The sequence below is a fragment of the Helianthus annuus genome, chromosome 1 (assembly GCF_002127325.2).
Source record: "Helianthus annuus cultivar XRQ/B chromosome 1, HanXRQr2.0-SUNRISE, whole genome shotgun sequence".
NCBI classification, from domain to species: domain Eukaryota; kingdom Viridiplantae; phylum Streptophyta; class Magnoliopsida; order Asterales; family Asteraceae; genus Helianthus; species Helianthus annuus.
Window position 1 is genome coordinate 38,060,885 of NC_035433.2, and position 14,455 is coordinate 38,075,339.

At 38.8% G+C, this 14,455-nt stretch overlaps 1 protein-coding gene across 1 annotated transcript; it reads right to left on the reverse strand.

Moving 5' to 3' along the window:
• Positions 1 to 12,443: 12,443 nt before the first annotated feature.
• On the reverse strand, positions 12,444 to 13,730 carry LOC110877380 (aspartate, glycine, lysine and serine-rich protein-like). The gene is made up of 3 exons (XM_022125549.1): positions 13,082 to 13,730; positions 12,831 to 12,967; positions 12,444 to 12,587 (listed from the first exon to the last, which is right to left on the reverse strand). The coding sequence occupies exons 1-3, from the start codon at positions 13,728 to 13,730 to the stop codon at positions 12,444 to 12,446; spliced, it is 930 nt and encodes a 309-aa protein (XP_021981241.1).
• Positions 13,731 to 14,455: the final 725 nt, after the last annotated feature.

Here is a 14,455-nt window from a genome sequence, read left to right on the forward strand (position 1 = left end):
GACCTTGTGTTGAATGATTGTGTTGTTATTTATTATTTCAATGGGTTGTAATAATTATTATTTTGTTCTTCCATTAGAAGATATGTAATTTATTTATTTTCATTTGGTATGTAAAATAAATAGATTAGGTGCATTTTATTTTACTAGAAAAATGTATTAGGATATATTTTGTAAAAGAAGATGCACACAAGAATGAGCTTTTGGTTTGGACCATAATATTCGGTCCAAAGAACTTCATCGTTCTCAACGGGATTTTAACCCGAAAACCAAAACTCATTTTTGGAGTCCAAAGGAGTTTGGAGCTGAATATAAAAGACTTTTGGAAGCTCAAAGAAGGTGGAGAAATCACAACACAAGAAGGATACTTGAAGCATTTGGATGCGGAATCAAGTGGGAGTTCAACGACACATTACTTGTGTCATTTTTCACCCCTTAGGAAGGACCTTTTGGCACACTTGTTTCGGCTAACAAGTGTTGTCAAAATAGTTGGCTATGGTTATGCACCTATTATTATGAATGATGTGCTTGGTTGGTTGCTTATTTTGTTGTTTAGATGATATATCGATATGCATGACTTAACAAACTAATAATCAACAACAAGCGTAAAATTGGTTCTTAACAAAATCATTAAAATGGTTAATAAAAGGTTTTATTAAAAAATTAATGATTTTTTATAATAAAATGGGTTTTATTAAAAAGAACCTTGAAAAATTAGTTTTCACTAAAGTACCATTAATTTGAATGCATGCAAATGTATGGTACATAATATTTTCTAACTAGAATTTTGAAATATTGAAAACCCTTTTATAAAACAAGTCAAACACCATCCTTTTATACAACACTCGAAATACTTGGGAACTCTTATTGTGGGATAAAGGTCACCTAACCACATTTGAGGGAACTTGTATGTTCGAGGTGGGTTTACCATGTTTGTGGGATAAAGGTCACCTAACCACTTATGTGTATAAACTCACACGTGTGTGTAAGTTGGACGACTTGATTTGGAAACCATGAACTTAGGGTCACCAAAGCATGGGAACAAAGGTGTTGATGGGATTAAACATGCCAACTAAACATAAAGATGTTTAACCGATCCCATATGGCTAGAAATTGCAAAGAGTTGCAATTGTCAAACGTTGACTACCTTGTTAATTTAAATAGAGGGATAAAGGTCACCTAACCAATATTTAAATGTAACGTTGGATTCTAGATTTTAATTATTAATTGTCTTTAAGACACAAAAGGGTATTAATGATTAAAATATAATAATATCGAAAATACTAAAATTGAACTTGTTAAATTTTGTAGATGGCCGCTAACAATGCAAACCCGATTACCCAAACCGTCCGAAACCTATCACTAAGAACCATCCTTGAAAAGGATCGTCTCAACCATAACAACTTCATGGATTGGTTTCGAAACTTGAGAATCGTTCTCAAGCAAGAAAAGATATCCTATGTGTTGGACGATCCTATTCCCGATGAACCTAACGTGGAAGATGTGGAAGCCTACAACGATTGGGTTAAGTATACCGAGGACTCCATGCAAGCCTCATGCCTCATGTTGGGAACTATGATTCCCGAAATTCAAAAGGATTTTGAACACCACGGGGCATACGACATGATTACCCAGTTAAAGGAAATGTTCCTACAACAAGCAAGGGTAGAACGCTTCGAAACTGTTCGGGCGCTTCATGCATGTCGAATGGAGGAAACCCAATCGGTATCATCTTATGTTCTCAAGATGAAAAGCCACATTGATCGCCTCGAACGGCTAAATTGTCCCGTCTCTAAAGAGTTGGCTACGGATTTGATCCTCAACTCTTTAACAAAGAAATTTGAGAGCTTTGTTATGAATTACAACATGAATGGATGGGACAAGAGCATTGGTGAGCTTCATGCAATGCTCAAAACGGCCGAAGCAAGTATGGGCAAAAAGGCTTTACCCGTCCTTGCGATCAATGAAGGAGGAAACAAGAAAAGGCCCCACCCCGACTCTAAAGCAACCTATGCTAAAAGAAAGGGACACGTCAAAGGAAAGGGAAAAGGAAAAGCTAAAGCAGAACCCGCCAAACCAAAAGAAAAGAAGCAAAAGGTTGCTACGAATGACCCATGTTTTGAATGTGGTGAGATAGGACATTGGAAGAGAAATTGTCCGACCTATCTCAAAGAGTTGAAAAACAAGAGGGATGCAGGGCAAACCTCAGGTACTATCTTTATGATACATGTTGAGCTTAATGTTATTTCTTCTAACACATGGGTACTAGATACCGGATGTGGAACTCATATTTGCAATTCGTTGCAGGGGTTCAAAAGAAATAAACATTACAAGAAGGGGGACACTAGTCTCTTTATGGGCAACGGAGCAAAAGTTGATGTCGAAGCTCAAGGAGACTACGTTTTAAAGCTTCCAAGTGGTTTGGAAGTTATTTTGAAGAATGTTTTGTATGCTCCTAGTTTGACTAGGAACATAATTTCAGTTTCCCTTTTAAAACAATCTGGTTTCAATTTCGAATTTGTTAACCAAGACATTTATGTTTCTAAGAATGATGTGTTTTATTTTAAAGCTATGTCTTTAAATGGTATTTATGAATTAGATCATGATAACGCATCATATGATAGCTCAATGTACCAAGTAACCAACAAGAAACTCAAAATAGATTTGAGTGATTCCTACCTTTGGCATTGTCGCCTTGGACATATAAGCAAGAATCGCATGCATACACTTCAGAAAAATGGTCTTTTGAATACAAATGAAGATAATTCATTTGATGTATGCGAGTCCTGTTTACAAGGCAAAATGACCAAGACGCCCTTTAGTGGAACATTTGAAAGGGCTAAGGACTTATTAGGTATCATACATTCAGATGTATGTGGTCCTTTTAAGCCGAAGACTAGGAATGGTGAAAGATACTTCATTACCTTTACCGACGACTATAGTCGCTATGGTTATGTGTATTTACTAAAACACAAGGATGAAGCATTTGAAATGTTCAAAGACTTCAAAAGTGAAGTAGAAAATCAACTCAAGAAAACAATCAAAGTCCTTCGCACCGATAGAGGAGGTGAATACCTTAGTGGCGCTTTTCAAGATCATCTTAGGAGTTGTGGGATTATCTCACAACTTACTCCACCTGGAACACCACAACACAATGGTGTGTCCGAAAGGAGAAATCGAACTCTATTAGATATGGTTCGATCTATGATGGCTAGAAGCACATTGCCTCTATCATTTTGGGGTTACGCTTTGCTCTCCGCAGTCCGTATATTAAATATGGCCCCAACCAAGAAAGTGGAAAAGACACCTTTTGAAATATGGCACGGAAACCCTCCATCATTATCATTCTTAAGGGTTTGGGGTTGTGAAGCTTATGTTAAGCAATACACTCCAAATAAATTGGAAGTCCGATCTACTAAGTGTATCTTTGTAGGTTATCCTAAAGATGATATAGGATACTATTTCTACGACCCAACTGAGCAAAAGGTATTTGTTGCTCGAAAGGGTAAGTTCTTAGAAGCTAAGTTCCTTATGGAAGGAACCAGTGATAGAACAGTGGAACTTGAGGAGGATCAAGAACCACAAGATGATACACGTTTGGTTGATACTAGCACTCAACAAGAGGTTGTTGAAAACGATCAAGAGGTTGATCGAAATACACAAAATGTTCGCAGATCTGGTAGAATTAGCAATCCACCTGAAAGATATGGATTTTTCATGGATGGATGCTACGTGGTAGATTCAGATGAACCAACCACATACCATGATGCAATGTCAAAATCCGATTGTGACAAATGGATTGAAGCCATGAACATAGAGATGCAATCCATGTATGACAACCAAGTTTGGGAATTGGTTGTGCCACCACTTAACTCTAAAGTAGTTGGAAGTAAGTGGGTTTTCAAGAAGAAAACTGATATGCATGGTAACTTGGATACTTACAAAGCAAGACTTGTAGCAAAAGGTTTCACTCAAACTCAAGGGATTGATTATGATGAGACCTTCTCGCCTGTGGCGATGCTAAAGTCAATCAGAATATTATTTGCCATAGCCGCATATTATGACTATGAGATCTGGCAATTGGATGTCAAAACGGCATTTCTCAATGGATATCTTGATGAAGATGTCTATATGGTTCAGCCTGAAGGTTTTGTCGATCCAAAACATCCTGACAAAGTATGCAAGTTAAAGAAATCAATCTATGGATTGAAACAAGCATCTAGAAGTTGGAATCACCGTTTTGATGAAGAAATTAAGAATTTTGGATTCATCAAGAACGGCGATGAAGCTTGTGTGTATAAGAAGGCTAGTGGGAGCATCATCACTTTCTTAGTACTGTATGTCGATGACATTCTACTATTTGGGAATGACATTCCAACCATGGAAGGTGTAAAAGCTTGGCTTGGAAGTTGTTTTTCCATTAAGGATCTTGGTGAAGTAGCCTACATTCTGGGAATAAAGGTCTATAGGGATAGATCAAGGCGCTTGATAGGTTTAAACCAAAGTGCATACATTGACAAAGTCTTGAATAGGTTCCAAATGGAGAACTCTAAGAGAGGTTTTGTGCCTATTCAAAAGGGGACAATTTTGAATACATCCCAATGTCCAAGCTCAAAGGATGAGCAAGAGAAAATGAAAAGAATCCCATATGCGTCAGCTATAGGATCCATCATGTATGCAATGATATGCACCAGACCGGACGTCTCATGCGCCTTGAGCATGACAAGTAGATACCAACAAAATCCAGGTAGCAGTCATTGGATGGCTGTTAAAAGCATATTGAAATATCTTAGGAGGACTAAGGATATGTTCTTAATATATGGATCTGGTGAGGAGGAACTAGTTGTAAAGGGTTACACGGACGCGAGTTTCCAAACCGATCGAAGTGATTCTCGATCGCAATCGGGGTATGTCTTCATTTTAAATGGAGGAGCAGTCTCCTGGAAGAGCTCAAAACAAGACGTGGTAGCATTGTCCACTACAGAATCAGAATACATCGCCGCTTCATTGGTAGCCCAGGAAGCTGCATGGCTGAAGAAATTTATAGCCGACCTAGGGGTGGTCCCTACCATTCAAGATCCCCTAGAGATCTTTTGTGATAACGAGGGTACGATTGCTCAAATCAAGGAACCCCGTGCGCACCAAAAGACTAGACATATCGAGCGGAGATTCAACTACATAAGGGATGAAGTTGAAAAAGGAAAGATATGTATCCGCCAAGTTCACACCGATCAAAACATTGCGGATCCACTCACGAAGCTCCTTGATAGAGGAAAACATGAGGGTCACACATGTTCCTTAGGACTTCGATATTCTAGTGATTGGATTTGATCAAATTTTGTATTTGGATATTGAAACAATTGTTATTTTAACTCATTTATGGTATTTTGAGTTACGTTTCATATTAGCATGTTTAAATCCGTGAATAACTTAATTATTCTAAATGTCCGTAGTCAATCATAATTGTGGGAACAAATATGAATGTAAGACTATTATGAACTTGGATTGGTGGATATTCATTTAGAATGAATATAGAGCAAAGTGTTGCTGCCAAAGTTCATAGATATTTGTGGGATACAAATATTGGACTGACTCGCTCTCAAATATTACTGCATGGAATCATTTGTGATTGATCATAAGTAAATTTGAGTTAAGGCGAATATCATAGTATCCTCTGACCTGAGATACATATTGGGTCTTGATATTCACCAAATATTATGCCTTGACTTATTTCTTCGCTGTCAGTAATATGACAGTACATAAGGCTGAGCTCAGGTGTGGTACAAGGTGGTTGTGAGAGACGTATGTAGTCAAGAAGGGATTTGTTCCTCTTATTCGTTGAGAGTAAGATGTCTAAAGGCCTGATAAAGTTAAATCAACAGAGAGTGATCACTCTATGTCTCTGGATTTAACATGACATCTGTAACGAAAGGATAAATGATAAATTCACCTAAATCATGTTCAAGTAAGGGACTTGAAAGGGATGATGTTATTGAATGGCAAATATAGTCATACGTATTGGGGGTAGTAAACCGTAGTTAGGCGTCATTTACTGCTTGCATCAATCTTCTATGTATCTTGTGCAAGTGGGAGATTGTTGGACTCTGTATGCCCAAGACACATATTAAATTGATGTGGCTAGTACGTTATGATCCAAGTCGAGTCATACCCAATAACAAGCTAGACAAACACTTATATTATTTATTTGTGATATGATCAAACAAATAAATATTAACACTTACAATATTTAGAAATTGGTTTTTCTAAATAATTACACTTGAGAAACTAATAAATTATATGGATAATTTATTTTGAGAGAATATTTTATCTTGTTATTTAATTGGTTAAATAACATTATAAAAGGTCATGAGATGTTGCATAAAGTCTTGTAATATGATATGTTATATTTTATAAATGTTATAAAATACATACAAGACTTATATTTTATAAAAGAATTTGATTTTTTTTATAAAATAAAAGCTAGGCCGCCACCTTCCCCATGGGAACTCACAAAATGGTTTTGTCCAATGGGATGACATGCAATTGTCATAAGTTAGAGAAGATTTGATTGGGTGGCCTAACCAAGACAACTTTGGTCCAATGAACTCTCATGCACTTGCATGTGTAAGAGAGGATTTGATTGGGTGAAAAAGAGGTGCACATCTCTCATGACTATATAAACATTTTTATGGCAAAAAAAAACATATAGAGTTGTGAGGAAGACTTGTGTTATTTTTGCTCTAAAAAAAATCGGCCATAGAAGGGTTCCAAGGAGCTTTTCGGTTTTGATTCAAGTGTGAGAAATCCTAGCTAAATCCGTGGTGTTTGTTGGAAGCTTGGGGTATACAAGCTTGAGGTCTTCTACTCTTGAGGACAACCATTCTTGAAGCATCATCCATTTCATTCTCATTACTCCAAGAAGGTAGTTTTGCTAAACACCCTATGGTTATGTTTGATAGTATGCATCTTCATACATGGATCCGGGTTTTGGGATTTTGCATATAAATGGTTTTATATCTTACAAAAGTAACATGTTTTAAACATTATTTCCGCTGCGTTTTTATTTCATATGGATGAAATTGCTTTGATAAACATGTTAAAATCCCATCAATAATATAAACTACAGTCGTTAGCCGAGAAAGGTAACGTTGAATCTAAGTCATGAACTCAGGTTTGAGTGTGACTGAAATATGCGCAATTTCCCAATATAGAATTTATATTGAAATTGCTTAACTAGTTATAGTTAAACGGGTTGAATAAGAGACAACCACGTAAATAACGACGTATAAACTTCACGGGTAATATCACGGAAAATTTGAAATGGTCATGTAGATAAATCTTAGACAAAACGACAAGTGATAAACCAAGTTGGTGAGTTAAAAGTCTAAACGAGTCAAAATAAGTTGTAATGTTTATAAGCCGAAAGCTTAAATTTACAAAATTTGTAAATTCAGATGTTGGATTACGAGTCCATATTATAGATGATCGAATTACGATCACGTAGAAAGAAACTTGACCCAATTTGGATCAATAACGAAGAAGTTATGACCTTTTTCGTAAAGTTAAGTCTTGCTGGGAAAGTGCAGGTTTTTAAACTGAACTTTCTATCGAATATGCCTTGTCGTGTCACACGACGTTGATAGACAACGTTGTCGTGGCCCGCAACCTCTGTCGCGCCGCGCGACACCAATGCACTCCTCCTGTCGCGGCACGCGACGGGTTAATTTCGCTGCAATTGTTGTTGTGATCTATTTTTGTCTCATGAATTCATATATCCAAGTCTTAAACATCAAAAACTAACCAATTTTGGATGTTTAGATTATAGGTAACTACTATAAACCGATGGATGGCGATCAAGCAAATGAAAGAACCGAATATACACATGAATGAAGCTTCCACGACTAAATCACATCTTTTGTTAATAAACACTTTGGTGTTTTTTGTCCAACTTTGTAGGTTTTATATAAATGTTTTGTAAGTCAAGTATGTTTCGTTGTAACAATATGGGTTAACACTGTAGTAACCATCGTTTGAAAGGTTTAAACTTTATGTATCCATCGTTTCTTAGATGTTTATGAAAAAGGATGTTTAAAAATGAAATAAATATTATATGAATTTATTCATAAATACAAGGGTCTTACAATTTTGGACATTTAAACGTTAATTCTGCATGTTATTTTAGTGTTTATTTGCTGTTTTTGCTGAATTTCTGCAGAATTTTGCATTTAGAGTGCGTTTCGGGTACTTTTTAGTGTCGGTTTTTGCTTCCGGAAAGTGTTTATGTTAACCTTTGTTCACCTACTTAGTTTTCAATGTATTTTTTATGTTGGACCTACTTCTAAGTCCTTTATCTATTGTCTGGTTGTTTTCTGCAGACATGCTGACGCAACTTGTCTAGCCGATGAGCTTACAAATCAATTCAACGCAACGCTTAATGTGTTGTATAATGTGACAGTTAATATATGGAACATGCATGAATTCATTTGCATATCAAATAAGCACATAATGTTGACGTGTAAACACATAAATGCAGGAAATAATGAATAATTAAAATAGTATGGACATTACCGGTTTTGGGCCAGTTGTCACAGCCTCCCCCCGTTAAAAGAATTTCATCCCAAAATTCATGCTGAGTTATCTCTAGCAGGAGCTTCCTCGAACAGTTTTATACGCCTTCTCCTCATCTTCTGAACATTCTAGTCCATCACCTCAACAGGTTCTTCTGTGAATCGGAGCTTGTCGTCAATATGAACTTCATCTGCAGGGACGACAACGGTTTCTTGAGTTGGACTCTTTTTGAGGTTTGACACATGGAACGTATCATGTACACCATTTAGTTCCTCCGGTAACTCCAACTTGTACGCAACGGTACCAATTTTCTCCAAAATCTTGAATGGACCAATATATCATGGATTCAACTTTCCACGTTTCTCGAACCTTGCTACACCCTTCCAAGATGAGACTTTCAACAGAACCATGTTTCCTACCTCGAAAGCTAACGGTTTCCGTCTTCGGTCGGCGTAGCTTTTCTGTCGATCACGAGCCTCTTTGATACGATCTGGGATCTGAAATATCTTGTCAGTCGTTTCTTGGACTAGTTCGGGACCAATTAGCTGTCTGTCTCCAGCTTCTGCCCAACACAAAGGTGAGCGACATTTGTGACCATTCAGAGCTTCAAACAGAGCGACTTTAATGCTTGTGTGATAGTTGTTATTATAGGAGAACTCTACCAACGGTAGGTGAGTATCCCAGCTGCCTCCTAATTCCATAACACACGCACGGAGCATGTCTTCAAGGGTTTGTATAGTCCGTTCACTCTGGCCATCGGTTTGTGGATGGAAGGCCGTGATTAGATCCAGTTGAGATCCAAAGGCCTCCTAAAAAGATTGCTAGATTCTCGATACAAAGCGTCCATCTCTGTCGGAAATAATCGAAGTAGGCACTCCATAACGTGCCACAATTTCCTTTAGGTATAATTCGGCAAGCTTTCTGGTACTATCCTTCTCCTTTATCAGCAGGAAATGCGCAAACTTGGTCAATCGATTGACTATTACCGATATTATGTCGTGTCCTCTAGGGGTCTTGGGTAATTTTGTTATAAAATTCATCGATATTTGTTCCCACTTCCATACGGGGATTTCTGGTTGTTGCAACATGCCTGACGGTTACTGATACTCCGCCTTAACGTTAGCGTAGGTCAAGCACTTTCCAACATACGTAGCAACGTCGTTCTTAATATTTGGCCACCAATAATATTCCTTCAAGTCTTGATACATCTTGTCCGATCCTGGGAGAATCGAGTATCTTGACTTATGGGCTTCATCAAAGATTACTTCCCGAATACCGCCAAAGAGCGGAACCCAAATGCGTCCCATGAAGTATAAGGTTTCCTCCTCGTTTGGCACCAACTGTTTCTCCATACCCAGGGAAGTTCAGCTTTAATGTTTTCCTCCTTCAAGTCTTCTTGTTGGGCATCGTGAATATGCGTAGTGAGATTTGTCCGAATTGTCATCTCCAAAGCTCGAACCCTTAAGGTTTTAACTCTTTCCTTTTGACTCAAGGCGTCTACTACCACATTCACCTTTCTAGGGTGGTACTTAATCTCACAGTCATAATCATTCAGCAACACAACCCATCGTCGCTGACGCATATTTAACTCCTTCTGATTTAATATGTGTTGCAAGTTCTTGTGGTCCGTGAAAATAGTACATCGAGTACCATACTGATAGTGCCGCCAGATCTTCAAAGCAAATACCACCGCATCCAATTCTAGGTCATGGGTGGTATAATTCTTTTCATGAACCTTCAATTGTCACGATGAGTATGCAATGACCTTCTATCATTGCATAAGCACGCAGCCCAAACCTTGACGCAAAGTATCACAATGTTCCACAAAATTTTCGGTACCTTCCGGCAGCGATAAGATCGGTGCGTCACATAGCTTATCTTTAAGAAGTTGAAAGGCTTCTTCTTGTTTGTCTCCCCAGTCAAACTTCTTGTCCTTCTGTGTCAGGGAAGTTAGCGGTTGAGAAATTTTGGAAAAATTCTCAATAAATCCTCGGTAGTAGCCCGCTAATCCTAGAAACTGCCGTACTTCGGTCGGAGTTTTGGGTGCTTCCCAATTTTTGATTTCTTCGATCTTTGACAGGTCTACGTGAATACCATTCTCGTTCACAACATGACCAAGGAACTGTACCTCACGGATCCAAAATTCACATTTTGAGAACTTCGCGTAAAGCTTCTCCTTCTTCAACAGTTCCAGAATGGTTCTTAGATGTTGCTCATGCTCTTCTTTCGTTCGCGAGTATATAAAGATATAGTCGAAAAATACAATTAAAAATTTATTGAGATATGGTTTGCATACGCGATTCATCAAATCCATAAAGACTGTAGGAGCATTTGTCAAACCAAACGGCATATCTAGAAACTCGTAATGCCCATAACGAGTCTTGAACGCTGTCTTCGGTATGCTCTCCTCCTGTATCCTCAACTGACAATATCCAGATCGAAGGTCGATCTTTGAGTAATATCTTGATCCTTGCAGCTGGTCGAATAAGTGGTCAATCCTCGGTAGCAGATACCGATTCTTAACGGTGAGCTTATTCAACTCTCTATTATCAATGCACATCCGCAGGGTTCCATCCTTCTTCATGCACATCCGCAGGGTTCCATCCTTCTTCTTCACGAATAACACTAGAGCTCCCCAAGGCGAGAAGCTCGGCCTTATGAATCCTTTATCCAACAACTCCTTGAGTTGAGTAGGCAATTCTTGCATTTCGGATGGCGCAAATCGATACGGTGCCTTGGCTACAGGAGCGGCGCCTGGAACCAAGTCAATATGAAATTCGACTTGTCTCTGCGGGGGTAATCCTGGAAAGTCTTCGGGGAAGACTTCAGAGAAATCTTTCACTACTGGGATGTCTTCAAGCTTCGGCTGCTCAACCTTCTTATCTACTACATGTGCCAAAAAGGCAACGCATACTTTCCGTAAGCATTTCTGCGCTTTCATACAATTGATAATTGACGTGTTGTCGTAGTCACACGCAAATTTAATCCAATTACAACTAATAGATAGTAGCAAGTGGGTATCAGACATAGGGAGTTTGTGGAAAGTATGTCGATTATGTAGTTTTGTACTTAACTAAAATTAAACTAAATTGCAGAAATTAAAATTCAAGAGTTTGATTCTTTTGGTTTTAAGAACTAAATTACTAACTAATTGCAAATCAAGATTGGATGTTAAACAAATTAAGAGAGAATGACCATCTTAGGTTTCCGGTTTCCATTAACAATTGTGCCTAAATCCAACTAGAAAGAGTCACATAGACATGACTCATGCATAAACATTTGTTGTCATAAAAGGGAACTAAGTACTCGGATTAGATAAACGCGAGTTTGTTACCCGATGACCAATTAACCAATATCCAACCCTAACCCTTCCCGTGATATCTCAATTGTCAACGACACCAAGAACGTACGGTTTAGACTAAGATCAAAACATCAGTTAACAATTTACAATCAAACATTCATACACCAAAACAAACGTAGCAAACAAACCAAGTTCATTATTCTAGAAATAAAGATAAACACAAGAGTCATAAAGAAAACCTTCCACCCAAGATGATCACCGAAAGTTTAGCCGGACATTGTTTGGTAGATCATCATAACATCAAGATTGAAGTTCATACGAATCGAAAGACAAACCGAAATGCTAGAAATTGTTCACAAACACTATCACAAGCTAAAAATCGCCCATAGAACTCTAAGAAACGTCTCCAATGATGAGATATCCCAAAAGATACTTGAAAACGGTATTAAAAAGGGCAGTTACACTTTTTGCGTCAGGGTCTACCGTAAATTACGGTAGGTACCGTAATTTACGGTAGCCATCAAATGGTTATGCTGAGATTCTACTAGATTATGGTGGGTTTTTGGACATTCATGGGCTACAGTAAATTACGGTAGCCACCGTATTTTACGGTGGACCCCCGAAACTTCTCCTTTGTTCTTCTTTCCAATCCTTGTGTAATCCGCTCCATTCCATTCCCATCTAAAGAAGCATTTTCCCTCGTTTTAAGCTCCAAACGCACCTGAAACACAAGCAACTATAGTTATCTAATTCAAGACAATAACATGATTAAATGAGGGATTAATTCGTCTTTTAACACACTTAAGGGTTGTCCCATGGACCACCCGTCAATGACTTGCAGGGGCGTATCTCGTTTCTCTCCATGCACTATGAGTGTTTCATCATTCGCAAGAAGGATGCGAATGATCTTCTCATGACAAACGACTTCGGCTCTATTCTTGGATAGCTAATCCATGCCGACTACAACATCAAAACACCCCAACTGGACGGGTAACAGATCAATATCAAATTTTCGTTCTCCAAGTTCAAACGAAGATCCTTTAATAACTTCACCCGTTTTGACAAGTTTACCATCAGCTAATTCTATGAAATAAGGAATATCTAATCTACCAGATTCAACCCCAAGCATACGTTTAAATACCATAGACATAAAACTAAAATCGGAACCAGTGTCAAATAGTATGGATGCAAAGTGATTGTTAACGAGAAACGTACCGGTGACCACGTTAGGGTCTTCGCAGGTGTTCCTTGCTCCAATGACAAATGCTCGACCTTGAGCGTTGTTCTCCTTCGGGCAATCTTTCGTGTAGTGCTCCTTACTACCACATCCAAAACATCCTTGGTTACGTCCATTCCCATTTCCGTTTCGATTACTAGTGCCATTACCATTCCCATTTCCATTTCCATTGCCAGCATTGTTACCATTGCGATTCCCATTACCATTACCATTTCCCCCTACGTTTCCTCTTCCCCGACAATCCTCTGTACGATGACCCAGTTTACCACACTTTTCACACTTCGGCCCACGACAAGCACCCAGATGGTGATACTTGCATTTATCACATTTGGGCAGGTTACCCAGATACTTCTTAACTCCAGTTTCGTTTGCAGCCGCAAACGTCTTCGCCTCATGGGGTGGATTTGAATCATGCTTCTTGTTGTTATTGGAGTTCTTGTTGTTGTTTTGGGTGGCTTGATTAAGGCTCGAGTGCTTCCTTTTCTTATCCCCAGACGACTCAGCATGAGTTTCCATTTTCTCAGTTATCTTCAATGATAACTTCTTCATCCTATCAGCATCTTTAGTAAGGCTGACAGCCAGAGTTACAGCCTGGGTAATGGTGGCAGGGTTTGCTGTAGTCACCATGATACGGATCTCTGGAGCCAATCCCTAAATATAGCGCTCGATGCGCTTAAATTCAGGAGTCGCAAGATAGGGGATCACTCTCGAGAGATCATGGAACCTTTGAGTGTACCCTACAATATCTGCACCAACCATAGCCAAGTTCAAGAATTCGGTCTTCAACTTTTGAAGTTCAGCACCTGGGCAGTACTTCTCCCTTATCCTTTCCTTTAAGTCATCCCAAGACATACCATAAGCTGCATCATCACCTAGAGTCTGAACTTGTAAGTTCCACCAAGTCAAAGCTTCATCTACGAACAACCTAGTAACAAAAGTAACTTGTTGATCTGCGGTGCACTTGCTCATTCAGATTGTGAAATCAGTTTTCTTCGTCCAGCGCACGAAAGCCACTGCACCCCCGGTGCCGTCATAATTCAGTGGTTTGTAGTCTAGAAACTGCTTGTAGGTGTAACCTGGAATTTATTCAACCGATTCGTGAATGAGAAACAATGAAACAATGACTGTTCATAAGTTCCCTCAAATTATAGCAAATGAACTCAATGTTACCTTGGTTAGGGTTTCCTCCAGATGAATCTCCATGACCATTACGACCAGTACCTCCTGAGCCTCCACTGTGCTCAGCATGGGTCGCCTCGTACTGGGTGATAGCTTCAGAAATCCTGTCCACAAGAAGAGAGTTCAACTCTTCAGTAGTCCTCGGCATCGGTGGGGGTGGGTTAGAACCTCGG